Consider the following 25,412-nt stretch of genomic DNA (forward strand, 5'->3'; position numbering starts at 1 on the left):
TTACCAACATCTTTCAATTTTGTAATTACTGAAAAGTCTGGACAGTTAGCTGCCAGAACCTTTTCTGTAATTTTACTTGTTTATTTATTTGTGCTAATAGAATTCTTTCATTTACTACAGCAGTATGTCTTCATCGTGTACAAAAAACCGAGAGGTATAGTTGAAATTGCACTTTTCATATTATTGGGATTAAATGTGTAGGTAAAGGTCTTCACACTGAGAAAATTGAGAGTTTTGCTAGTAGCTTTAGCATCAGCTAAAGAAAGAAAGACAAGACTGAAGGTAAAATATGTTCACAGATCTTTAAGGTCTGGGTTGGAGAAAAGGAAGTCTAGTTACAAAATATACAACAGATAAGGGGCAACCTAAAAATAGGTTTGTTAAAAATAGGTTTACTGATAAATTTTTATCTCTTAATGTCAATTAGACATAAAAGTGATACAAGATGGATGAAGGTGAAAATCAATACATTCCCAACAGTCTCTGTGTTGATATCAGCTGGTCAGCATTTTCTTTACATTACATACAGCTTGCTTAATTATTGAGCTGTACAAGATAACAGAAATATTAACTATATAAGGTAAAGGTTTTATATTACGCATTCAACTTTAGATGAAAATACCACTACTTTTACATTGTTGTTGTTGGGTGTTTTTGTTTGTTAACAATAATACACTGCCCTATTACAGCTATTGACGTGTACCTTTACCTAAATTCTGCACTTTTTGAAGTACTTGAGGTACTGAGGGTGAGATGGAGCCAGATGATCTGCTGTGGCGACCCCTAAAGGAAACAGCCAAAATAAGAAGAAGGAGGAGTAGAAAATACTCTCATATCTTTGGTTATAATAAAAACTGAGTGTTCCACCAGACGTTAGTACTTTTACATTTATAACTGATCTGTAGCCCGTTTAATTCACAAGAGCTACCTGTCCCAGTTCTGAGAAAGATGATAGGAGTACTTCCTCCAGCACCAAGTATTACTTAATTTACGCAGATACATGGCTTCGCCGGATGCACTTTATCATAGATAGATAGATAGATAGATAGATAGATAGATAGATAGATAGATAGATAGATGTGAACATCTGTCTGTGTCCATCCTCCTGTGGCTCTGAGTGTTACTGTCTCTTTAAGGAGGCGGGCGTTCCAAAGGTTCCACAGAACGTAACGTTGCACGTCTCGAGACCGGGAACCAGGCTGTGCACGTTCACTTCAAACTGCACTCTTCAACATTTCACAGGTCAGTAAATTATCACCTCCTACACTTTACAGATGGATTAAACAAGTATCGAGAAATACTGCACCACTGAATCGCATGCAGTTACATTGTTAAATTATGTTTCTCGGTTTCATTCATTCAGTGTCACGCTAACACCCTAGCTAGCCAGCTAGCAGTGGCTAGCAAACAGTTAGCCGGCATTTGGCTGAAAGGCTTTACTTTCAATGCCGGCCAACTAACTTTGGTTAAGCTGTGACAACTTATATTTTCTATCTTGCTTTCTCGCTGTGTTCGTTGCTCGTTGTGACACGATTATTTACAGTCAATGTTTTACACCACATACAACTCGTTCAGCAGCCAAGTTAACTGAATGTTAGCAAGGGCACATGGGCACTGCCAGCGTTAGATCACGCAGCTTAATTTAAACTGTCCAGCACTGTAAAGGAGATGATAGCACTATCCAAGCACTTCCTTATGAAATCCCAGCGTCTGTCGTACGATCTATAGTGGGGACCAAAAGCTAAAACTGACTCTCATTTCAAACTGTACCACGTGTCCTTATTTTTGTGGGCAGTGGTCTCTTATCAGCATGAGAAGCAGGGGTGACTGAAGCGCAGCTGTTTGTGGGGTGAAAGAATCATTGAAGTTAGGCTCCGACAGCTGTTGAACCCTAAGAACTGCTGGGCAGTCTTAGAACAACAATAAAAGGCTTTTTGTGTATTATGTTGGTCTGCTGGCTAGTCTGTAGTGCTGTCTAAGAGTCAGGACCACTGTGGTCTGGACTCTGGTTTGGGGGTGATTGTGGTCTATAAACACTTTTGTATTTAGAGAGATCATACTAGTGTAGCCTGGTTTTCTCCAGGTTACACTAGTGTTTTGTTATTGTGGTCCACGTTGCTTTTCTGTCTGCAATTAAAATACTCATCATGAGTATCGGTAAGTAATATAGAGAGATGGATGTATACTTTACTCATCCCCAGGGTAGACATGCAAATGACTTGTAGGTTGTAGGTTAAATGTCGGCTGTTCATGTACTTAATTATCTGCCTTGCGTTGTAAATTTGAGACATTTGTGGTATCTAATAACTATCCTGTTTAGCCTTTTTGTTTCTTTTATTTTGTGTGGTGTAAGAATTCTAGCGTACTTTACATTACTTTGTTGTACTGTTTAACTCACATTATCCATTTAGTTAAGAAACTTACCCAATTTACACACAACCTTATATTTTCTTAAAGTCCAAAAGTGTTGCTATCATGCCTGCCAAAAAGACAACCACCAAGAGAAAGTCTGCTGCTATTGTGGAAGATGATAAAGACTCCAAAAAGGTGAAAGGTAAGTCACTTCCCTTTTCAAAACAGGAGTTTATAGAGGGGTAACCAGATTCAGTTTGAACAACTGATAGTCCAGCTAAAAAGTGGCATTGCATTTAAACATGTACACCACTTCTATTTGAGTTTGCTGAAGTAAGATATTTCTGTTAAGCAAGTATTATGGACATATGTGAAGGGAAGGCTTTTGACTCCCAAGTGTATCACACTGCATTGTCAGTGTTTTTACTACCTTTTTACTAATTTCATCATTTTCCATGTGTTTTCCATCAAACCAATAAAATTCAGTGCTCACTATGAAACTGGTTGTATATGTGTTTCAGTTTCACACAGGAGTCATTTCAAAGAGGTGGGGCAGGTTCTTGTTTTGGGCCAAGGTGATGTTGGACAGTTGGGTTTAGGGGAAGATGTCATTGAAAGGAAGAAGCCAGCACTTCTGTCCCTGCCAGAGAAAATTGTTCAGGTGACAGCTGGAGGCATGCACACCGTGTGCCTCGGCGAAACTGGAAATGTAAGAAAACATCTGTCTTATTTCACACTTCAAAAAAATGTAATGGCATTGTAGCGTTTAACAAAGAGCTTCTTAGTTTCTCATGTAAACTGTTTTCTTTGTTTAGATTTACACGTTTGGCTGTAATGACGAAGGGGCTCTTGGTCGGGACACATCAGAGGAGGGGTCTGAGATGATCCCGGGAAAGGTGACGCTGAATGAGAAGGTGGTCCAGGTATCGGCAGGGGACAGCCACACAGCCGCACTCACAGAGGATGGATCGGTGTACATCTGGGGCTCTTTCAGGGTTAGTGCTATCCCTGCTAGTTAGGGAGCAGTCTGGTCCTGTGTGCTGTCTCAGCAACTATTTTTATCACCCTTCCATTACTTTCTATGTAATTGTTTTTGTTCTTTGTTACTTTACTATGTCTTCAAAGGTTTCAAATCATTTTTCCTTCAGCACTATATTATTATCCAAAACCTAAATGTTGTTCCTAAACATTTATTAACGCTGTAAAATAAATGTATAAAAACTATTTTAGTATATTGTAGTATGTGTGCAGTGGAATCAGAAAGCATTTAATTTTAATGAATAAAATCATAATCTTCTTGTAATTCTACACAATGTAGGGAAAAGACTTTGAAATTTATTTAATGTTTTGACTGTCTAACATGTTGTCTACATATTACCCTGTTTTCTTAGGATAATAATGGAGTTATTGGTCTTCTGGAGCCGATGAAAACGTGTGCTCTACCAGTTAAAGTCCCTTTAACAGAACACGTTGTTAAAATAGTTTCAGGTAAAAAAGAAAAAGTTTTCGTTTAGTGCTTTATGTTACTATGTGTGCACTATAAATGAGTTTCTAACTGGGATATTTGTGTAACTGATTTCTTTACTAGGTAATGATCACGTGGTAATGGTGACGCTGGAAGGAAATCTATACACGTCTGGCTCAGCTGAGCAGGGGCAGCTGGGAAGAGTGCCTGAACACTTTTCAAACAGAGGAGGCAGGAAAGGCCTTGGTACGTAGCACACACCTTTTCTGTTTTTTGGTGGATCAAAAACTGTAGATTTATGTTAATATCTGATTACATAAATGTTTCTTTTTTATAGTGTCTTTAATGTCCTATACATCACTCCTGTTTATTTTTGTGATCTCAGAGCGGCTGCTGGTTCCACAGATGGTAAAAGTGAAAGGGAAAGTTCACTTCGTTGACGCCTTCTGTGGAGCGTACTTCACCTTTGCTGTGTCAAAAGAGGGCCATGTGTATGGATTTGGCCTCTCAAACTATCACCAGCTGGGTCAGTGTGACTCGTCACTCCTGCGTTATCCTTTGTAAACTCTACTGCCATGTACTATTTGTGACTGTGACAGTGACTGTATCATTTCAAATGAATCTTTTTAGGCACCAAAAGCACCAAGATGTGTTTTGTCCCTGTAAAGCTTACATGTTTCAAGAACTCGACCACCGCCTGGGTAGACTTCTCTGGAGGACAGCATCACACACTTTGCCTTGATGCTGAAGGTAAGCTGGCTGTGTGTAATTGCAGGCAGATGTTACGCATCATCTGTTAGCACTCAAGTCAGCTGGAGTGTTGGACTCTTGTCTTTCAGGGCAGGTATATAGCCTGGGAAGAGCAGAGTATGGTCGTCTTGGTCTGGGAGAAGGGGCTGAAGAGAAGAGCGAGCCCACACCTGTGATGGGGATAGAGCTGGCTAAAGGAGTGTCGTGCGGGGCGTCTGTCAGCTATGCAGTTACCAGAGAAGGTGAGAACCAAGGCAATCGGGATGGGAAGAGTAAAACAACTGAGTCTGTTTGCAGCCTTTTTTTTTTGTTATTATTTTCTTCTGAAGCATTGAAGTGCAACGAGACACTATACTTTGCCTTAAATCTTTCTAGCTTTAAATTTATCTTACAAACACGACCCCTCATTTCCTGTTTGTTTAGACATTGCTGCTGGTGACAGTGAGATAGCAGCAAGTTTAATCCAACTTTAGGCATGAAGAGAAATTAATGTGAGGTTTATTAGCAGGAGATCACAGTTAACCTTGTTTTGTAAGGATACTTGAAGCTATTACTGTACGTTAACTACCAGTTGTAACTTACACCAGCGGTCTCCAACCTTTTTTGCGCCACGGACCGGTTTATGCCCGACAATATTTTCACGGACCGGCCTTTAATGTGTCGCGGATAAATACAACAAAATAAAACTAGTACCGGTACCGAAAAAAAGATTTATTCATAACACACATGAAAAGACCCAGCAAAACCGAGTTAACGATCAAAACGATAACAAAATAATGCTGAAAATCGATAAAAACCCTGAAAACCATACATTTCACACCTGAGCCTCAACTCTCGCGGCCCGGCACCAAACGACTCACGGACCGGTCCGAGGCCCGGGGGCTGGGGACCGCTGACTTACACTACCAGTCACATCTGCGCACACCTTCTTATTTAATGGTTTTTCTTTATTTTCACGACTATTTATATTGAAGATTCTCACTGAAGGCATGAAAACTATGAATGAACACACATGGAATTATGTAGGAAACAAAAAAGTGTGAAATAACTCAAAACATGTTTTATATTTGAGATTCTTCAAAATAGCCACCCTTTGCTTTGATTACTGCTTTGGACACTCTTGGCGTTCTCTCTATGAGCTTCATGAGGTAGTCACCTTGAACAGTCTCCTTCAACAGTATTGAAGGAGTTCCCAGAGATGCTGAGCGCTTGGTGGCACTTTTGCCTTCACCCTGCGGTCCATCTCATCCCAAACCATCTTGGTTGGGTTTAGGTCAGGTGACTGTGGAGGCCAGGCCATCTGATGCAGCACTCCATCACTCTCCTTCTTGGTCAAATAGCCCTTACACAGCCTGGAGGTGTGTTTTCGGTCATTGTCCTGTTGAAGAATAATTTGGGTCCAACTAATCGCTGGATGGGATGGCATGTGGCTGCAGGGTGCTGTGGTAGCCATGCTGGTTCAGTTTTGAATAAATTCCAAACAGTGTCACCAGCAAAGCACCCCCACACCATCACACCATCGTTGGGAACCCTGCATGTAGACACCATCCGTTCACCTTTTCTGCATCACACAAAGACACAGCGGGTGGAAGCAAAGATCTCAAATTTGGACTCATCAGACCCAAAGCACAGATTTCCACTGGTCTAATGTCCATTCCTTGTGTTTCTTGTTGTTTTTGCTTAGTCGTGGTTTCTTAGCAGCTATTTGACCATAAAGGCCTGATTCGTCTCCTCTGAACAGTTGATGTAGAGATGTGTCTGCTACTGGAACTCTGTGTGGCATTTATCTGGGCTCTAATCTGAAGTGCTGTTAACTTGCGATTTCTGAGGCTGGTGACTCGGATGAATTTATCCTCAGCAGCAGGGGTGACTCTTGGTCTTCCTTTCCTGGGGCGGACCTTATATGAACCAGTTTTGTCATAGTTCTTGATGGTTTTTGCGACTGGACTTTGGGGACACATTTAGAGTTTTTGCAATTTTCTGGACTGACTGACCTTCAGTTCTTAAAGTAATGATGGACTGTCGTTTCTCTTTATTTAGCTGATTGGTTCTTGCCATAACATGAATTCTAACAGTTGCCAAATAGGGCTGTCAGCTGTGTACAAACCTGACTTCTGCACAACACAACTGATGGTCCCAACCCCGTTAAGAAAGCAAGAAATTTCAGAAATGAACCCTAACAAGGCACAACTGTGAAGTAAAAACCATTTCAGGTGACTACATCATGAAGCTCACTGAGAGAAGGCCAAGAGTTTGCAACACTGTTAACAAAGTAAAAAGTGGCTACTTTGAGGAATCTGAAATATAAAACATATTTAGAATTATTTATCAATTTTTTTCTTTGCAAAATAATTCTATATATCTTGCCTCATATATTTGATGTCTTCAGTTTGTTTCCATAATGTAAAAACTAGTACAAATGAAGAAAAAACATTCAATAATGTGTCCAAACTTATTCTTTAATGGTTAGACAGTTTTTAGATATGGAAAAAAAGTCTTCAGTAAATATGTGACTGACTGTCTGATTGACACAAAATTGTGAAGCAGGATTCTTATCAGAGCCATCACTCACAGTGCAACAAGTACTAAACTTTCACTCCTGGGTTTTCACACAGTCGACACCCTTAGAGAATAAAAGGTTGCTCACTCTCCTTACTGTCACTTTTTCCTACTCCAGGATCTGTGTATGCCTGGGGCATGGGCACCAACCTGCAGCTTGGCACTGGAGAGGAAGATGATGAGTGGAGTCCTGTGAAGATGACAGGCAAACAGCTGGAGAACCGTGAAGTACTGATGGCCTCCAGTGGAGGGCAGCACACCGTCCTTTTGGTCAAAGACAAGCAGGAGAGCTGATGTCCTGCACTGACAGAGAGTGAAGGGGGCGCTTCAAGGTGGGGCCAGGGTGCCTAAATCAGGGGAAGGGTGTTGATGAATGTGACTTCCTATGCTGAGTCGAGGGAGTGTGAGACGTGCGTGATAGAGGGGAGGGTTGAGGTTTGTCCTCTTTTATGGAAGCTCCTCTGCCCTTGGCATTGGGGAATGTGATGTGATGTTTTTGGTAGATCATGACAAATGAAAGACTATTTTTTTTAAAGCTAGTTTTTGACAGTCCTTTAAAGTCTTTTCATCTGGTCATTTGTATGACTCTAAGATGTTATATGTGATGTTTATGACTGTGCATGTACATAAAGGAAATGGCAGTGCAGGATGTTTAAGGACATAAAAATAGTCTTTTTAATGTTTTCATTAAAGCAATAAGTAGATTAGACCTTTGTCAGACAGGTCCTGTACGCCTGGTGAGTTTAACATGTGCGACTACTGTTCGTTTTACCCAGTGCACACAAATTTGTTGTAACTGTTTGGACATTTGGTAACACATCATACTGTATCCTATATTTTGTTGCATTTCCTGTCTGAAAAAATAAAGCTGATTTCTTTTTTAAGGAAAATACAAGACACGTTTACTTCATTTCATTTACTGTGTATTAATAAGATTCTGATTACAGCTTTTTGATAGTAAACCCTTGCTGCTTTTCTTTAACTGTAAAAAGAACATTTCTCTGTGTGCGTGTGTGTGTTTGTGCTACTTTTTGCTGCAGAAAAGGCAAATAGAGGCCCACTCACTGAGCTGTTTAATGTTGAATACTCGTGCAACACAATGCTGGAAACATTGCTAAGAGATTTTAGTCCATGTTGACATGACAGCATCACACAGTTACTGCAGATTTGTAAATTGTACATTCATGATGAGAATCTGCGTTTCCAACGCATCCCAAAGTTGCTTTACTGGATTGAGATCTGGTGACTGTGGAGGCCATTCAAGTACAGTGAACTCAAGCAGTCTTCAGCAGATGGATACGTGATATAAAATGTTCCCCACACCATTACAACACCACCAGCAGCCTGAATTGATGATACAAGGCAGGATGGATCTATGTTTTCATGTTGCTACGAGTTACTGTTGTCTTTCTATCACCTTGTAGCAGTCTGGCCTTTCTCCTCTGACTTCATCAAGGTATTTTTTCAGTGGGCTAAATGTTAGAGATTGAATCTGCAGAGTTTGGAAAGGTTGCCAGGAGATGTCAAGGATTGATGCTTTTATCAGCTTTCCACATACTGAAGCATTCATCTTATTATAGTCCAAAAGCTTCTCAGCACAAAGACTCACATTCATACAGGAAGTCGGCAGTGACATCCTGCCATTAGTTCCTTTCACTTTTGGCTCTGATCCTCTTCATTTCACAAATAAAAGAGGAGAACAGCTACTCTCACACACCTGCACACGTGCACAGTCACTCAGAGATCTACATACGTCTCATAAGCTCATATTTGGGTACCACTCTCTGCAGGGCTTTAGACTACACACCTCTGACAGACTCTTCATGAGCAGCATCACGTGAAAAAAAAAAGATGAAAACATCACAAATTTAGCATCATGTAGCTCTGCATCAGTCTGGGATGTAGCAGCTCTTGAGTTACCCTGCTGCTTTTTTTAATTAACATGCAATTTCATAAAGTCTTGAGTGCTATTTCTCAAGTGTGACCTAATCATGAAAATCCAAAGTGGGCTGATGACTTGAATCCTTTGGAGAGGCTTTTCTCCGAGTTTCTTTCATTTGCTGGTAAGAATCTGTTAAATGCGTGCAAGCAGGAAGCAGTTGTCCAAATCAGTCCGTCTTTATATCGAATTTCTGCCTCATATAGAATTAACACAGTTTGGATAATATGCATCTGAATGTGTGTTTAGGCAGGTTAAATGTAGAGAGGAGAAGAAGAAGGAGCAGCCTCAGAAACACTGATATCGACCAAACGGCACACTTCACACTGATGTGTGTTTTTATTCAACTTAAAGCACTTTAAAAATGCACTGCTTAATGACTTGCATTTAGCAAGTGGAAAGAGACTACATTCAGTAGGTGTAGATATTGTCTTTAAGCAGGCACATGGTTACGTTAGGATGTTGTTTGGTGTCAGGCTTTAATAGGAGGAGAGTCTCACTTGGAGAAAACATGCCTGAGAGCATGTGCGCTGGCGAACCAAAATCAGATCTTATTAGTAAATAAATGACTCTCTTGCTGTTAAGCTGCTGGTCCTCCGTCCTCTGTGATCCATGCTAAGAGTTATTAGTGACTGCCTTGATAGGTTGAACTGCTCATCCGCTGGTTTGAGGGGATCTCCTGAGGCCCACAGCAGTGAATCAAGAGCCGTGCAGAGGCTTAAAAGAAGGCAACATCTTTTGAAAATAATGCTTTTTTTAAAAGACGTGTTGTCCCGATAGGATAACACAACACATTAAACACTAGCAAAGCACAATTGTATGCAACGCATCACTTTAACAGGATGTGATGTATCTGTCTTATGGACTGTGTTTAGCACTGGGTTTAAGTCACCTTCATGGACAGCAGCTAACTGACAGCAGGGAAGAGGGAAACTGAGACAGTCTTGTGACGGAATTGAGTAATTAAGGCTCAAACCACATCTTTAAACTGTTATTCTGACCTGAACTGGTTGCTTGTAAAGTTTCACGACTGTATCCTCTTCATTCTAGTAACTACACCATCCAGCCAGGCCTCCTATGTAGGATAGGTCCCTGACTCAATGACTTATATACAAACCACTGTGTAAAATGTAAATAAAAACATAATGCATTGATTTGGAAATCCCATAAATCCAGATTTTATTCACTATACCACACAAAAACTATCTGATGTTTAAACCGAGACATTTAACAGTTTCTTAAAAAAGAGAGAGAGAGAGAGAGAGAGAGAGAGAGAGATAGCTCATATTCTGCCCTGTTCTGCATTGTCAGCCTAGATGAGATTGTAAAGTGAAAACCCGCTGTCAGCCATGCAGAGATGTCTGTTATGTGTTTTATACTGAAAGATTTACATGACTGCATCATTGCGATGTAATGGAGCTCAAATTGTGTATTTATCCCAGTCTCCCAAACAAGATAATTGTCTTTTATTAAGCCAAACAACAAATCTGAGCTTTTGCTCCCAGCAAAGCGATATGAGCAGGGACACACACAATGCAGTGCTGTTGTGAATGCTTCAGTGAGATTTTCTCTGTTCTCCATTCTGTTGAGCATATGAGCCGCCCTGAGCGAGGATTAAAACACCAAAGCACTTCATTAAGCGTGTGTCACTCTGCAGCTAGACCACAGCATCTCAGTGTTTGACTGTACTTGTTTTATAGAAAATGTGAAACAATGAAAAAATTAAGCAAATGTCACAGTTGTGGCAGTGCTGTAAATCTGGGTGCTTGAGGGGTGAGCATGCAGTCACGTCAGAAGCCAGACAAATGTTTTTAACTAAATTCTTTATATTTTTTAATGCTTTGTCTTTTAAACAGCGAACGTGCAGGCAGAGTCATGTAACTGTCAGAAGGAGCACACTTCTAGTGAGTGTTCAAAGAAATCTTCAGCAAGCTCTGCTCTCCTTCACTCTCCCAATCACAGATGTGTCTGGTCTCTCTTTGTTAGCACTGTGATGTAATACACAGGACCGTCTGAGACATCAAGACTGAACATTTCTCACTCCAGGCGTTTGAGTGACATATTTCAACTTTCAGCAGAGAGCCTGATGCCATCTAAGGTTTCCTTTTTCTGAGACATCATCAGTCATTCTGAGCAGAGAATCTTATCAGTCTTTTAAAAAATGAACATTTGAACACACAATCCATCAGCCACAATAAATAAATATATATGGCCAAGATGTTGTTGTGTTTGCCTCATCTTCCCCAAGCCTTGCTGACATTTGCTGCAAGCATGTGTCACTTAAGTGTTAAACGTGTCTGTAGTGTTTTCTTCTCAGGCAGTTGCTCAGCGAGAGTCTTAATTGTTTTGAATGCACTGCGGCGCAATTCGTCCTGTCCTTGTATTCTCCAAGATGAGTACCAGTTAGTCGAGTAAATAAAATTAAAAAATAAAATATAATTAAAAACACATCGCTAGAGCCAGCACAATATTAGCACATTATCAATCACAAGGACACGTTATTTCTTTAATTTTGATTTGCTATAGAGCCAAAGAGGCGCTGCAGAAGACATTAAGTTGTGGGGAGTTAAACTAGCATGTTGATTTAGGTCTTCTCATGGGATTTGTTAACAATAGCATAATACAGTATTGTGCAAAAGTCTTGAACCAACACTTGTTTCTTTATGTTTTGCTTCTGAGGAGCCAGACTTTTTTTTTTAAGCGCTCCTGAACAATAGTTCGTCTTTCACTTATTTGCAGAAGAGTGATTTTTGTTGTTGTTTGTTTACTTAACAAGATTTAACACTTACCTATGAATCACTGAAACATAGAAAGGCACCTAACTAAAGGGATGAACCAGCGTTGTGTCTACACATCACAGAGATAACAGAACAAATTCTAAATAGCATCATTAGCCTCTGTGTTACTAGCCACATGTCACAAAAACAGATCATTTGTTCCCATTTCTTTAGTTAAATCTATTTAAAAATGCAGAATAAAACACAGTTCGACAGCTATAAAACTTTCCCCCCCCCAAAAAACTCTGCCAAATTGAAACTAGACAAATGGAGGACAAAAGAAGAAATGGTAGGGCTAAACAACTGTCTCCAGCATATGAACAGTATCTGAAAGTCATGTCCTTAAGAAAAAGGAAATAAATCCAGCAAAAACCTGAAACAAGAGCAGAGAGACAGATCTTGTCAAGATTGATGGAATTATGAACGCAGAAAAGTTTCATCAGATCTGGATTTGATACATCCTGCAATATCATCTAGACCAGGGGTAGGCAACTCCAGGCCTCGAGTGCCGGTATCCTGCAGGTTTTAGATCGCACCCTGGGTCAACACACCTGAATCAAATGATAAGTTCATTACCAGGCCTCTGGAGAACTTCAAGACATGTTGAGGAGGTAATTTAGCCATTTAAATCAGCTGTGTTGGATCAAGGACACATCTAAAACCTGCAGGACACCGGCACTCGAGGCCTGGAGTTGCCTACCCCTGATCTAGACGCTTACATTTTCAGCATGACAGTGATCCCAAACTCACTGGCAATGCAGTAAAAAATACACCTGGATAGAAAAACGCACAATGGACCACCATCAAATCATGGATGGGCCTCCCCGAAGCCTCGACCTCAGTATTAAGCAGTGTAAGATGCCCTTAACAGAGATCAGAGCAAAAGGCAGCAAACATCCCAAGAAGAGCTCTGAATGTCCTTCAAGAAGCCTGGAGAACTATTCCTGAAGACTGCTTAAAGAAATGACGTTCAGGGTGTGTTGAAGAATAAATCTTGTCAAATTTTGACTTTCAAACTCAGTATTTGCTTCGTATACTGTATTTCCAGTCACCTCAAATTCAACTCTAGAGCTACTAGGGTCCTGATCAATTCAAGTTTGAAGGAGATCAGGTTAACACTTATCAAAAAGTGGCAGACCCAGAGACAGTGACACCAGTGACAAAACAAAAAACACCTTGAAAGTAAGACTTGATTACATTTTATTTTTTACATTTTAAAAAATTAACAAAAAACAGTTGCATCAAGGCGTTTTATACTGTAGAGTAAAGACCCCACAATATAAGAAAGAAACCCCAACAATCTGATGATCCCCTGTGAGCAAGCACTTTGGCAACAGTGGACAGGAAAAAACTCCCTTTTAGCAGGAAGAAACCTGTGACAGAACCAGGCTCCGGAAGGGGCGGCCATCTGCCGTGACCGGTTGGGGAGGGTTGATAGTAAACAAGTTAAGTTTCTTCAATTTTTGAAGAATAGCCAAACAGCCTTAAGAAAAAGTTTTTGACCCCTTTCCGTAATGAAATCCGACGTTTAGCAGGATCTCTATTGACTGTTCTTTCTCTGCTGTCTGTACTTGTACAGGTACTTGTACTTTCTATGCTAGAATCACTGGATTCTACCAGATTTTTTTTTTTTTTTTTTTTGGGGGGGGGGGGGGGTTATCCCAGGTTTGACACCCAGCCTCTGCTGATCTGATTTATCTGCAGGGAGTGGTTTGACCTTTTTACCCCAAGACATGTCATCTTCTGCATGCCATGCAAGCCTTCTAAATGCGGGCTGATCCTGTTGCGTGCAGCTGCTCTATTTTGTCGGTTTCTTTGGATTTCAGCTGCAATCGCACGGTTGTCAGAAGTGGATGACAGTCTAGAGTGCTTTGTTTTCTGTTTTTTATGATTTCACTTGAGGTAACAAAGTTTTCGATTTCATTTTCTGGACTGAGGAGTGGGCACACTTTCATGCTCATGCGGGATGACTCCACATAGCAATCTACTGCAGGGTCCTTGGGAAGATGTTTCATCGTAATAAAACGATGTCCCAGACCCTCAGCAGGTGTGATTCTTTTTACAGAATCCAAACACAGCATCCTCTCGAGCAGGCTTAAAAATGCCAGTGTGTCTTCCACTTTGGATTCTGTGTTTGGCTGTAGGTGGTGTTTGGGTAAATCTTCTATGCATTTGTCTGTGATTGTTTTACTGTGTTTGATCAAAGTGCCTGCAGATACTGAATACTGAACTGGTGTCTTCAGTACCCATGTGTGTTTCATTACCTCTTTTCTCTTCCAGAAATATTTCTTGGTGTGCTTCCCACTTTCTAATATGCTTTCATTAGGCTGACCAAGCATCTAGCATTTCCATTGAAATGAAAGTCTCTGCGACATAACCGAATGACGCATTACGTCATGGGACGTAATGGAAAGGCTGCTTTGAGATGGAGCAGCGGTTAAGAGCTTAAGAATGCAAAGGTCTCTGAAAAGAAATACAAGTTAGGAACATAAACTCTGGTTTTTAAGCAGGACTTGTAGAAATCAGAATGTAATTTGAAGGCGTAGACGGCCGCTGTAGCCAGCTGACTGAATGTAAGAGCACTGGACATGAATTCACACATTGTGGATCTGTCATCAGTGCTGTGGCTTTGAAGTTGAGCAAAACTGATGGTAGAAGTTTCTTCTGAATTCTTCAATTCAGGATTCTGAGTGCAACCCATTTGAACTAGCTACCCAGAATGCATTGCAGCGTTAGCCGTGGTAGCCTGTAAGTGAAATGTTTAGTTTTTAAAAGTACATGAAACTAAAACCATATAAACTATATAAAAGTGCTTGTATAACTTGGTGAATGCGTCAGTATAGTGCAGAATAAAAACTATATAAGAACCAGTCCATTTCCCACTGCACACCAGGTGTTACCACTGTTCACGACTGTGAACAAACCACGCTTCATATGCTGCCCCTGCAAAAGGACAGCATTCAAACCAGCTGAAAGGTAGGCTGTGGAAAGGCTTGTTGATATAGCTATCAGATAAATATCCCACATGAACAAAGTCTTTCAGAAATGTGTTTGAACTGACACACTGTTCTTATCTGATATTCCAGAGCTTGAGTGAATGCTGGCGTTCAGTTTCATTGAGCTGTCAAATATACAAATAAATTTGATTGTGGAATTTCTATAAAATGCAGAAGTTAGTAGTTTTTGAGCAAAGTATCATCACAATTGGTCCACTTGTCTAGGAGGAGATATACAGACATACAAAAGCTACAGTCATTATATAATGAGGTACAGCTAAATGATTTGTAATCAGTGTATTACAGCTTCATTTACATTTGAAGTGTATAACTTGTGTGAATACAGAATTGTATGCCTTTTTATTATGTGACAAGAAAAGCAGATTATTTTTAATAATCAGAATATGATTAGACTGTTCACCTAAATAAATATAAAAAGGTAGAATTAAATATCAAAATCCAGACAACAAACCAGTTTTAACCGGTTGTTGTTATGACTTCACTGCATGAAATCGTAATTTGCATCAGTGGGAACAAGAGCTGGCTATTAATTTTCACCGAACAGAACAAATAACCGCAAATGTTCACGTGTGTTTCAATACCTATCCCATACAATTTTCCCAATAAATTTCCCATTTTCCTAGCAAAATATAAAGAAGTGAGTGGTGTCTCGAGACTTTTGCACAGTGCTGTATAGGAGATTACCAGCCTCAGCCTTCCGTTCATACAAGGATCACAGGATTACTCCACACTTATTTCAAATTGTGCTTAATTTAAAGATGGACTTTAAATGTGTTCTTCCTACCCCAACGCCCTACGCTCAGGCCACCAGATGACACTATGTCCCATCTGCATTGCCTGCTCATTACACTCAATCCAACCAAGAGATCACATGTGAAACTTCCACAGTGTCAGTAATTTTTAACAGGATCTGTAATAATGATCACATACAGGTGGATGCTTTATTGAAACAGTGATGATAATCAACAATATTTCAAAATAAAAGTCCAAGATACAACTTATACTAGTCTGTATGACAGTGGGGCTTCTTTTTTTTTTCAAAAACAAAAGCAGTTATTACATATGCACATTAAAGTACTTTAGATACTGCAGAATATAAACAGATTTTAAAGATCAAGCACAGACAGTCAAACATCTGTCTGCAAAAACACAGAAACACAAGTTGAAAAAGGCATTACTTACTTTCATTCAGCTGAAAATACTATCATCCACACTGCAGGACATTTTTACTGTGCCTATAAAAAACCCAGTTAGAGATTGTCCAGACAGGAGACAGAGACCTATTTCCTTTCAAGATCTGGAATACTTCTCCTCACATTTTAACTATGTGTATATAGTTATATCAGATTTGACTCGATGGTACGACAGCTAAACAGCACACTGAAATAAAATAAATCACATTGAAAATACTGAAAAATATCATTACACCGTGATATTATGTACAGATCTGACACAGTTCGTACTCGTGTATATACACAATACTGCCAAAGCAACACTACATTGCTGCACTATCAAAATGAGAGGCATCAATTTGAATTCTCTCTCTTGTGTAAATGTCCAGCAATCATCACTGGAAAATTGTCCATTAGGTTTAATATGTTTAGGAAGATTCTTCCTGCCCACTAATGCATTTGATCTAATTCAGATTTTCCTCCAGGTCAATTTGAGGCTATTTAGTGATCTATCGCTGACTTGAAACAGCATTTCCACTGCATTTCCATTGTCCCCTTCAGCTTGTCACCCATCTGCCAGCTGAACAGCTTTTTGGTTATTGCCTAACTGCTACAGGAGCGGAAACATTGAGTCAGCCAAACAGCCATCGCTACTTATTCACGAAGGCAGTATTTTCATGTTTTTTGACATCTCTTTAACCGGCATCTTTCCTTATGTGAAACATCTGCTAGTTCAAATATCACCGACAGAAAGCAAATAAAGCCTCAACCTTACATTCATGATATTAGTGAGTTTTTAAACGTGTTGACATGAAAGAATCTGCTTTTAGTGACCAGCCCACGGAGAATTATCACTCAGCTCAACAGCAATAAGATGGTGGAGGTTTTACTAGCTAACCGAGCTAACGAAAGAGAATAAACATGCAATTTCTAATTGTTAAATTGCAAGAATAAACCTTTGTAAATGAAAAAATAAGATGTTAGAAAACTAGTGCACATTCTGAACAGTTGTTGAGACACTTTTTAGCCTTCCAACAAAAATGCCAAACAAAAAGGAACCTCTACCTCACTCTGATGACATGGCCAGTTAAAGTGGCAGAGTGCACATTGGCTAAAACGGTCACCAGCTTTGAAAGAGCTTTATCAAATCAACCTTCAGGGTGAAACCGGTTTGTGTGTAAGATTAACAGATTGGTAGCCCTTTTCTGAAACAATCCCACAATTTTAGTGTTAGATGAATAACAAGCGGCAATCAATAAAGTCCCCAGGTCTGATATTTGTCTGTAAATCAGTGAAAGTCTGTGCTCCACACATGTGAGGAGACAGCAGTGTTTGCTCTGCCAGCAACGACTGGCATCATCAGTCGGTCTGGTTTTCAGTAAGGAAAACATATGATCTTTTTGATTGTGGTCAGCTGACTGACTCGGCCAATCACACAATCGCCACCACTTGGCCATAAAAAGACACCTTGCTGGCAATGTCTGTATGCTTAGGATCAACGTCCTTCTTGATATCTTGCTAATTTATGGACTGAGCACATATTGTGCAATGACTCCCATTGTTTACCTAATATGGATGTGAAATCCCACAAACATAGTTAAAGCTAAAAGTCAGCTTGTTGGCTTCCCAGTGCGCATGTACTGTTGAGATAGGTGCATTGTTGGTGTGTATTTTTTTTACACACTGCGGTAATTTATATGCATTTTTAAATACATATTAACATACACAGGGACACACGGGGATGTTTGTGATTGTCCTGAAAGAACCCCCCACCCCAAAACCTTGTGACACATAAAAGTTTCATTATATGAAACGGAAAAAACAATCAATCATTCATTTAAACAGCAGCTCAGAAGCCTGCATGTTTAAATTCAGACTCCTGTGGTGGAGAACTGCGTGACTTCAGTCTGGAGGTCATCATGCACTGCTCTCCCACCCAGCTGATCCATACCTAGTCAGGCGGGCGGCTTCGCTGTCGGCGCAGGGGCACAAACAGACGCGGGCTCCCGCGTGCTGTTGCGGACTCTGGAGAAGCTGCTCTGCTCTGGGCGGGAGCGATAGGGCAGGCAGAAATCCCTGAAGCACCTTTTGAAGTTCTCATCCATCAAGGCATACAGCACAGGGTTCAGACTGCTGTTGGTGTAGCCCAGAGCTATGCAAATATGCCAGCAGGCCATGGTCAGGAGATTCTTGCGGTCAATTTTCACAGCGGTCTTGACAATGACGAAGATGTGAATGGGAGTCCAGCAGATTATGAAAACCGCCACGACAACCAGGACCATCCGGGTGATCCGCCGCAGGTTCTTGTCCTTCTCTTTGGAGCCAGAAAGCAGACGGACACTCTTAAGACGCAGGATCATCAGCCCATAGCAAACGGTGATGACCAGGACGGGCACCACGAAGGCAAAAATGAATACACATATTTTTGTCACCGTGTCCCAGTACCTTTCCGGTTCAGGAAATCCAAGAGAGCACAAAGTGACTCCTGAGGAGGTAAAACAATTGCAAGTTTAATAAAAGAAGGAGAGGCTAACTGAAATTAATAACACAGCTCAAAAGTCTGTTTTATTTTTCCTTTTAAACAGCCAGTATGTTTTCACAGAGCAATAGTATTTTCCAGTACCTCTTTTTTTTTAGCAGCAGCAATGAAAATTCCCTCACCTTCTTCTGTCACCTTGGTAACAGCCATGATCATCACGGGGACTCCGATAGCAGAGGAGAGGATCCAGATGGCGACGTTGATAAGCTTGGCTTTGGCGGGCGTGCGGAAGTCCAGGGCCTTGACCGGATGACACACAGCGATGTAGCGATCCACGCTCATCATGGTGAGCGTGAAGATGCTGGTGAACATGTTGTAGTAGTCAATGGCTATCACCACTTTACACAGGAGCTCCCCAAACGGCCACGTGCTCATCAGGTACTTGGCGCTCTGGAAAGGAAGGGTGCTGGTGGCGAGAGCATCGGCCAGAGCCAAGTTGAAGATGTAAATGTTTGTGGCTGTCTTCATCTTCGTGTACCTGTTTGGTGGGAAGAAAAGTGCAGAGCACACTTTAAACAGATTGTGACACACAGCGGATGGGAACAATTGTCAGCTGGAGGAGACTGGATTTCTTCCCAAGGTTTGGCTGTTGCTATAACACAAAGAGGGTGTCTCGTGTGGCTGACTCACGACTTCCATTAAAATTTTAAAAGTTACAAAGTTTTATTTAATTAATTTAACCATAAAACCAATAATCTGCTATTTCCTCTAAATAAACAAGATTTTTTTTAGGTGCATAATGTCATTAGAGCGCTACACTAAATGCACAGCAGCTCATGAGCTTCTCTGGAGCCTCCATTAAAACACATTTCCATGTAATGAATTGATTATAGCTCAAAGCCCTCCAAACTCCTACTTGATTTTAGATTAAAATTATTTTGTGTGTGTGTTTTTTTTCTGAGTGCCAGCTTAACATTTGCCTGGCTCTTTTAATATGGATTGCTCCACATCAGCCCACAACATGACACTCTGTGGGTCACATTTGATTAAATTATGTTTCTGAAGTGTTTTGCTGTAAAATATCAGACTCTGCAAGGATTGAGGGAGACACATCTTATTCCCAGGTATAAAGACATCTATGTATTACAGCACACTGATCTCATCCTGTGCGTAACTGCTTTGCCTGGGAGTGTGAGTGATATATTTAAAGTTTTCTTCATTTCTTTTTCAAAAATAAAAAAAAAAAATCCCCAAAATCGACAATACATCATATCGACACAGTATCGCTTTTTAAGGTTGAGCTTTGGTTTATCATCTCAATTTACAACCCCACTCTCTTACAGGAATAATTGGTGCAATTAAATAATTTCAGGGCTAAACTGTAGATTAGCTCCATCCTCTTCTTACATGTGGGAGGTGTGTGTGTGTGTGTGTGCGTGTGTGTGTGTGTGTGTGTGCGTGTGTGTGTGTGTGTGTGTGTGTGTGCGTGTGTGTGTGTGTGTGTGTGTGTGTGGGTGGATGTGATGGAGAGCGGCTCTCAGGCGCAACTGGCACTGTGGGCAGTTACAAAGGGGACCATCACAAATAAAGTACGAGAGTGAAAATGGATTTCCCTCGAATAGAAATATGTGAAATTGTTCAGCTATATTTTAATACGTAACATACAGAGTACTTTATGGTCATTTAAAATAAACCCTGATCATATAAAAACATATTTATCCTATCCATATTGGGGTTTCTGTCATATGTGCATGAGTGTGTCGCTTTTCACCTTTTAAAATGTGCCGAGCAAGTAAATTATTTTGTCTTCCTTTCAACACATTCCCTTTGGGTTATCGTTATCTGAATAGCGTGTCCTTCTTACCTGACCACCCCGTACATTACAAGCACGTTTCCCACCAGTCCCACCACGCAGATGAGAGAGTAGAGAGCCGTGATGCAAACGTGGATGACAAGTCTTCTGTCCTTGTTGGCCTCGTTGCCAGGAATGGAAAGCAGATCCTCAGAGCGCGTAACATTGAAAGGAGTTACTGACACCGAGTTAAAATAGTCCGGGAGAAGAGTGGAAAACTCCATTGCAGGGATCCAGGTGCGGACAGAGCGCAATAATTCGAGAAGTACAAGCGCACGAAAACTGTGTGACAAATTAAGTCATCGGGCGCTCGGAGGATGTGAGAGCTGTGCCTCTGAGTCTCGCCCGCCCGCGTGTGAGTGGCGCGTGCGTCTCTGTGCACTGGCGCACAAAGAACAAGCAGACCGTTTCCCTGACAAGTTCTTACCTTGCCTAAAGAGACTTTTTTTCAGAACGCGTTAATTAAAAATGCTTCATCATCAAACGATTGCCAGTCATAACCAAGCTGCCATAACATGTTCTACAGCCCGACTCTTCTCACCGGGCGGTCACCATCACGTTAGCACCTGACAGCACCAGGGAAACATTTAGCTTGCTTTTGATAGCATTACTGCATAGCAGCAAGTGCGTGGATGTTAGGGAATTACAAATGAAGTCATGTGATTTGGAACCGCCTTTGGGAGGTCGTTGTGAAAACCCCATGGAAGTCTGCAGATCTTAAGTGATACTTTGATAACTTTTTATTGATTTTGATATTTTTGAAAGAAAAAACATGCTGCCAAGTGAAACACTTTAAGAACTTTACACATTAATGATGTATTAGGGTAAAATGAGGCAGTCAGCCGATGTTAAAAACGACACCAGATCACCAGCTTTATTAACAACTCAATTATGTTAACTATTTTTTTAATGGTTAAACCAGTTTATCATTTCACTCATGAATCCTATCAGTGACCTTTATACCCTAATTTAGTAATTTTGCCTAAATAGATCTCGCCAAACACGCTCTGTAAACCTGTGGTTTTCCTGCTGTTCCTGTCATCCATCCTAGTTATGGCAGATCAGTCAATAACTGTTTAGCGATGGGTTGCAAATGTTTAAAGAGTCTAAGTTGTAAAACCTTAATGTCCCAAATTACCGGCTTATGACCCTCACAGTACTGATCACAGCTATATGAGCAAACACACTGACGCAAGCCTACAAATACATATGCGCCTCCATTTGAGAACTGTGTATTTACTCTGGGTGAATATTTAATAAGTGAGGGCCATTTTTTAGTAATATAAATGTGATGAAGCCTTTCTTGTCCCTGGATATCACTGTATCACTGTTCTGTTTTTACTTATTAGAACATTTAATTTGTTTACTAACATTAGATTTACTGAAGCTTTACAGCCTAACATGTACAGCTGGCAGCAGATCATAGGCCCTTCATTACTCTTTTTCTGAGAGTGCCAAGCAGACATCTTTTTCCAATTTTAATGAAAGCATTCATTTATCTGTAGCTGCCTTTCCATTAACCTGGACATCAAAAACCATTACAAACAGGCTGCAGCATGTAATGCTTTATGTCTCCTGAAATTGAGTGTGTCATGCATTTGAGTCTTTCTCTAACATGTGGGTTTTTTTTTTTTTGAACATGCACAAATACAGATTCTCCTGTGGCTGTATTAAAATTGCAATAATCGATGCACTCTGCAGACTGACCTTTAAGGAGCACAAAGCAGTGAACGGGCAGCATTTAAATGGTAAATGGACTGCATTTATTTAGTGCTTACTTACTAAGAACATTCACACAGTGTGTTTGTGCTATACATACAGCATTTGTCCTATTACATACTAATGGACATGCTGGAGAACATGTTAGGTTTTCAGTATCTTGCCCATGGAAACTCTGCCATACAGACAGGCAATGATCAAACCATCACCTCCAGTTAATGGAAGAGCCATAATCTCTGGTAAGCCATAGCAGGTAACACTTTAATGCCTTTGGAGTGCCTTTGAAATAGACTATTTGTGTCTCCCTAAGAAAAGAGCATTTTTAGATTTCACAAGCTTGTGTTTTGTATTGGACTGATCTGTTGTTCAGTGTTTGAGTGCTATGAAGTCTGGTGAGGAGGACTGTTCCTTGAGAGCAGCCAGGTTAACATTTCTGATGTTCAGTCAAATGTCTGTTGATTCTGACTTTTAGTGATCCTTTACTTTTCCATCATTTTCTAACTTGCTGTTCTTTTCCTTTAAAATCTCTGTGAGATTTCCCATTGTCTTTTTTGTACTCTTTAAAACTGACATGCTCTGTCTAACACAGCTGCACAATTCAATTTAGTGGTGAAGGTGGCAAAAACAAAAACTGCTGGGACCAAAGTTAGGCTTCTGACACAAGAGTCACACTAAGGCTTCCTCACTATTTTCATTCCTTCCCATGAAACTTGAACCAATTCCTGCAACATAAGGCTAAACAACATTCAGTTCTCAAACCCTGGAAAGTGTAAGCTGAGAGTATCAAGCAGGTGCTTTTCTGGGATTTTTAAAATAGGCTTTAACAGTAGGGATTTATTCACATGTACATCACTTTAATGTTGCTGTTACAGATCATTTGAATAATCTTTATTATGTGGTGCAACTTTATCTATAATAATGTGGAAAAATGTTTATTAGACTAATATATTAAAATCTGAAAAGTAACTTAAGGTTTTAAACAAACAGAAAGTAAAATATTTGCATCCAAAGTATAATTGAGCAGAAGCAGAAAGATGCTAACTGGGAAATATTAACACAAAATGCTGTCACAGATATATGCTGATATATGCTAAGACTCACACTACTCCATTCCAATTCAGTTCAATTTACATGGAACCAATTAACAACAACAGTTGCCTCAAGGTGCTTATTATTATAAGGTAAAGACCCCACAATCATGCAGAGAAAACACCAACAATCAGACAAACCCCTATGAGCAACCACTTGGCAACAGTGGGAAGGAAAAACTCCCTTTTAACAGGAAGACACCTCTGGCAGTTCCAGGCTCGGGGAGGGTCAACCATCTCATTGGTCTGGTTCTGCCCTGCCAGTGGCACCTGCACCATAACTAGGCCTCCTCCTTTTCTTGGTGGCTGTAATGACCATTTTAACGTCAATGAAGAGAATTGCATTGTGGGATAGTTATCTTGTGGTATTTTTGTGCTGTATATTAAAAATGAGTAATTCTGCACAATCTTTATTTTCATGCCCAACTTTTATGATTAAATGGCTCGTATAAACAAGTTTGAAAGCACTACAGCTTTGTCATTCTCAACAGAGTACCATGCTAAAGTGTCATGTGCTGATATAAAAGTGCCTCAAAAGTGAGCGTAAGCTGATAGGAAGGAGGCGCGTAGGTGGAGAGGTCACAGTTACTGTCACACAGACATTTTCCTTCAAACATTTCATTAAATTCAGCCCACAAGCTCTGCTGAGGGCTCTGTGTATATCTAGCTTATATACTTACACACTTCTGGCGGCCATGATCACAGCAATCAATCTCAAAAACAATAGTTCAAGTGGGACAGCACATCCCACCAGCATTAAATGACTTACTCAGCAGTTCAGAAACAAAACTCACTCCATTTAATTTCTGGGTGGGAGAACAATGTATGCCACAGAGGTTATGTTGGAGGACTATCTACTCTGTTAATGAATAGGACTAAAAGTACTGTAGTGTGTTAGTTCTGTACAGGTGCTTCCTATAATGAAAGAGTGTGCACGTTGAGATGCATGTTTCTCTGTAGACAGTTGTTATAACTGGTGGAAATATGCTGCAAAGGAGACAGAAATGGGTCTGGACATAGAGTCACCAGCAGGAACAAAATGCTGCTGTTGCTCTTGTTTATATTCTCCTCGCTCCTCGGGGAGAATCACTCAAGATTAGTGTGTACAGGCAGTGTGATTACCCGCATCACTCATCAGCCCAATGGAAACCTTGGGAAACATTATGCTGCTTTCCTGAACCCATTCATAGCAGGGAATACAGAGTACGGGCAAATGAAAGTGAACTCGTTGTTGAGTTTTTGCATAAACATATAACGATGATGTTGCATATTTGATTTCATAATGATTGCATAAGACAGGCAGACTCCTGTCAGCTCCTAACAGATTGTTTAGTTTTAATGAATAATTTTAAATAGATTAACTTTTCAGTGTCTATACATTGCATTTTCACATTGTATTGTGTGGAATTAGTCCCCTGTTTCGTGCACGCAACAGCAGTTCTGATGTGAGCCAGAATACTTTAACTTCTTAAAGGTCAGAGAATAAAGTACATGGCTTGACATTTTATTTCCTCACGTTGTGAGTTTCTCTTCTGTTATTACATGGATGAGAAACTAAAAAGAAAATATATGGAGGCTTTTTTAAATAATATTATCATTTAGCTGTATGTTCTGAATCTGTCAGAGCTGAAGGACAGTGGAAGCAATCACTCGTGCTCTGTCTTAGCTGTAAGATTAAAGGACATTTTGTTAGTTACACCTTGTGTTACTACCTGATTAAGCCTCCTTTTGCCTTCAGACCTGTTTTAATAACAGGGTTCTGGAAACATTGCTCAGCAACAACATTGGTCCACATTGCCGGGATAGCATCCGACACGTGCTGCAGAGTTGTTATCTTGGAATCTCTCAAATCATCCCAAAGGTAGTCTGTTGGATTGATTTCTGGTGACTGTGGAGGTAATTTGTGCACAGTGAACTCATTTTCATATCCAAGAAGCCGTGTTCAAAGTGACTGAAATCGCTTTTCTTCCCCATTCTCAAGCACAGTTCGAACTTCAGCAGGTTATCTTTATCATGTCTGCATACCGAAATGCAATGAGTTGCTGCCAGAGGAGACATTTGCATAAATGGGCAACTGAACAAGTGCACATAACAAAACTCTGTAAACAGACTGAAGGTAAAACATTGTCTATATAAAATAATACTTCACCTAAATTATGGCAATTTCCGATATGAATCCATGCTTGTAGTGTTATTGATGCACATCTGTTAGACTTTATTTTTTGTACTATCTGCACTTCATG

At 40.3% G+C, this 25,412-nt stretch overlaps 2 protein-coding genes across 2 annotated transcripts; one reads left to right on the forward strand and one right to left on the reverse strand.

Moving 5' to 3' along the window:
* The first annotated feature begins 1,139 nt into the window (after positions 1–1,139).
* rcc1 (regulator of chromosome condensation 1) lies at positions 1,140–8,021 on the forward strand. Its single transcript, XM_084944832.1, has 10 exons — positions 1,140–1,242; positions 2,458–2,554; positions 2,874–3,061; positions 3,168–3,347; positions 3,744–3,840; positions 3,941–4,063; positions 4,203–4,343; positions 4,448–4,567; positions 4,657–4,809; positions 7,245–8,021. Exons 2-10 carry the CDS (start codon positions 2,476–2,478, stop codon positions 7,418–7,420), a joined length of 1,257 nt encoding a protein of 418 aa, XP_084800958.1. The 5' UTR covers positions 1,140–1,242; positions 2,458–2,475; the 3' UTR covers positions 7,421–8,021.
* Positions 8,022–15,775: 7,754 nt separating this feature from the next.
* On the reverse strand, positions 15,776–20,985 carry oprd1b (opioid receptor, delta 1b). Its single transcript, XM_084944293.1, has 3 exons — positions 20,375–20,985; positions 18,693–19,048; positions 15,776–18,516 (listed from the first exon to the last, which is right to left on the reverse strand). Exons 1-3 carry the CDS (start codon positions 20,584–20,586, stop codon positions 17,987–17,989), a joined length of 1,098 nt encoding a protein of 365 aa, XP_084800419.1. The 5' UTR covers positions 20,587–20,985; the 3' UTR covers positions 15,776–17,986.
* Positions 20,986–25,412: the final 4,427 nt, after the last annotated feature.

Source organism: Perissodus microlepis, chromosome 11 (genome assembly GCF_051167445.1).
Source record: "Perissodus microlepis isolate ML-2025 ecotype Zambia chromosome 11, ASM5116744v1, whole genome shotgun sequence".
NCBI lineage: Eukaryota > Metazoa > Chordata > Actinopteri > Cichliformes > Cichlidae > Perissodus > Perissodus microlepis.

Bases quoted from the DNA above. Each gene is read 5' to 3' on its own strand.
- rcc1 (XM_084944832.1), top strand. From the start codon at position 2,476: ATGCCTGCCAAAAAGACAACCACCAAGAGAAAGTCTGCTGCTATTGTG. The intron at 2,555-2,873 runs GTAAGTCACTTC...TATGTGTTTCAG, and splicing joins AGACTCCAAAAAGGTGAAAG to TTTCACACAGGAGTCATTTC. The intron at 4,064-4,202 runs GTACGTAGCACA...TTGTGATCTCAG, and splicing joins AGGAGGCAGGAAAGGCCTTG to AGCGGCTGCTGGTTCCACAG.
- oprd1b (XM_084944293.1), bottom strand. From the start codon at position 20,586: ATGGAGTTTTCCACTCTTCTCCCGGACTATTTTAACTCGGTGTCAGTA. The intron at 19,049-20,374 runs GTAAGAAGGACA...CCCACCAAACAG, and splicing joins GTAATGTACGGGGTGGTCAG to GTACACGAAGATGAAGACAG. The intron at 18,517-18,692 runs GTGAGGGAATTT...TTACCTCCTCAG, and splicing joins TACCAAGGTGACAGAAGAAG to GAGTCACTTTGTGCTCTCTT.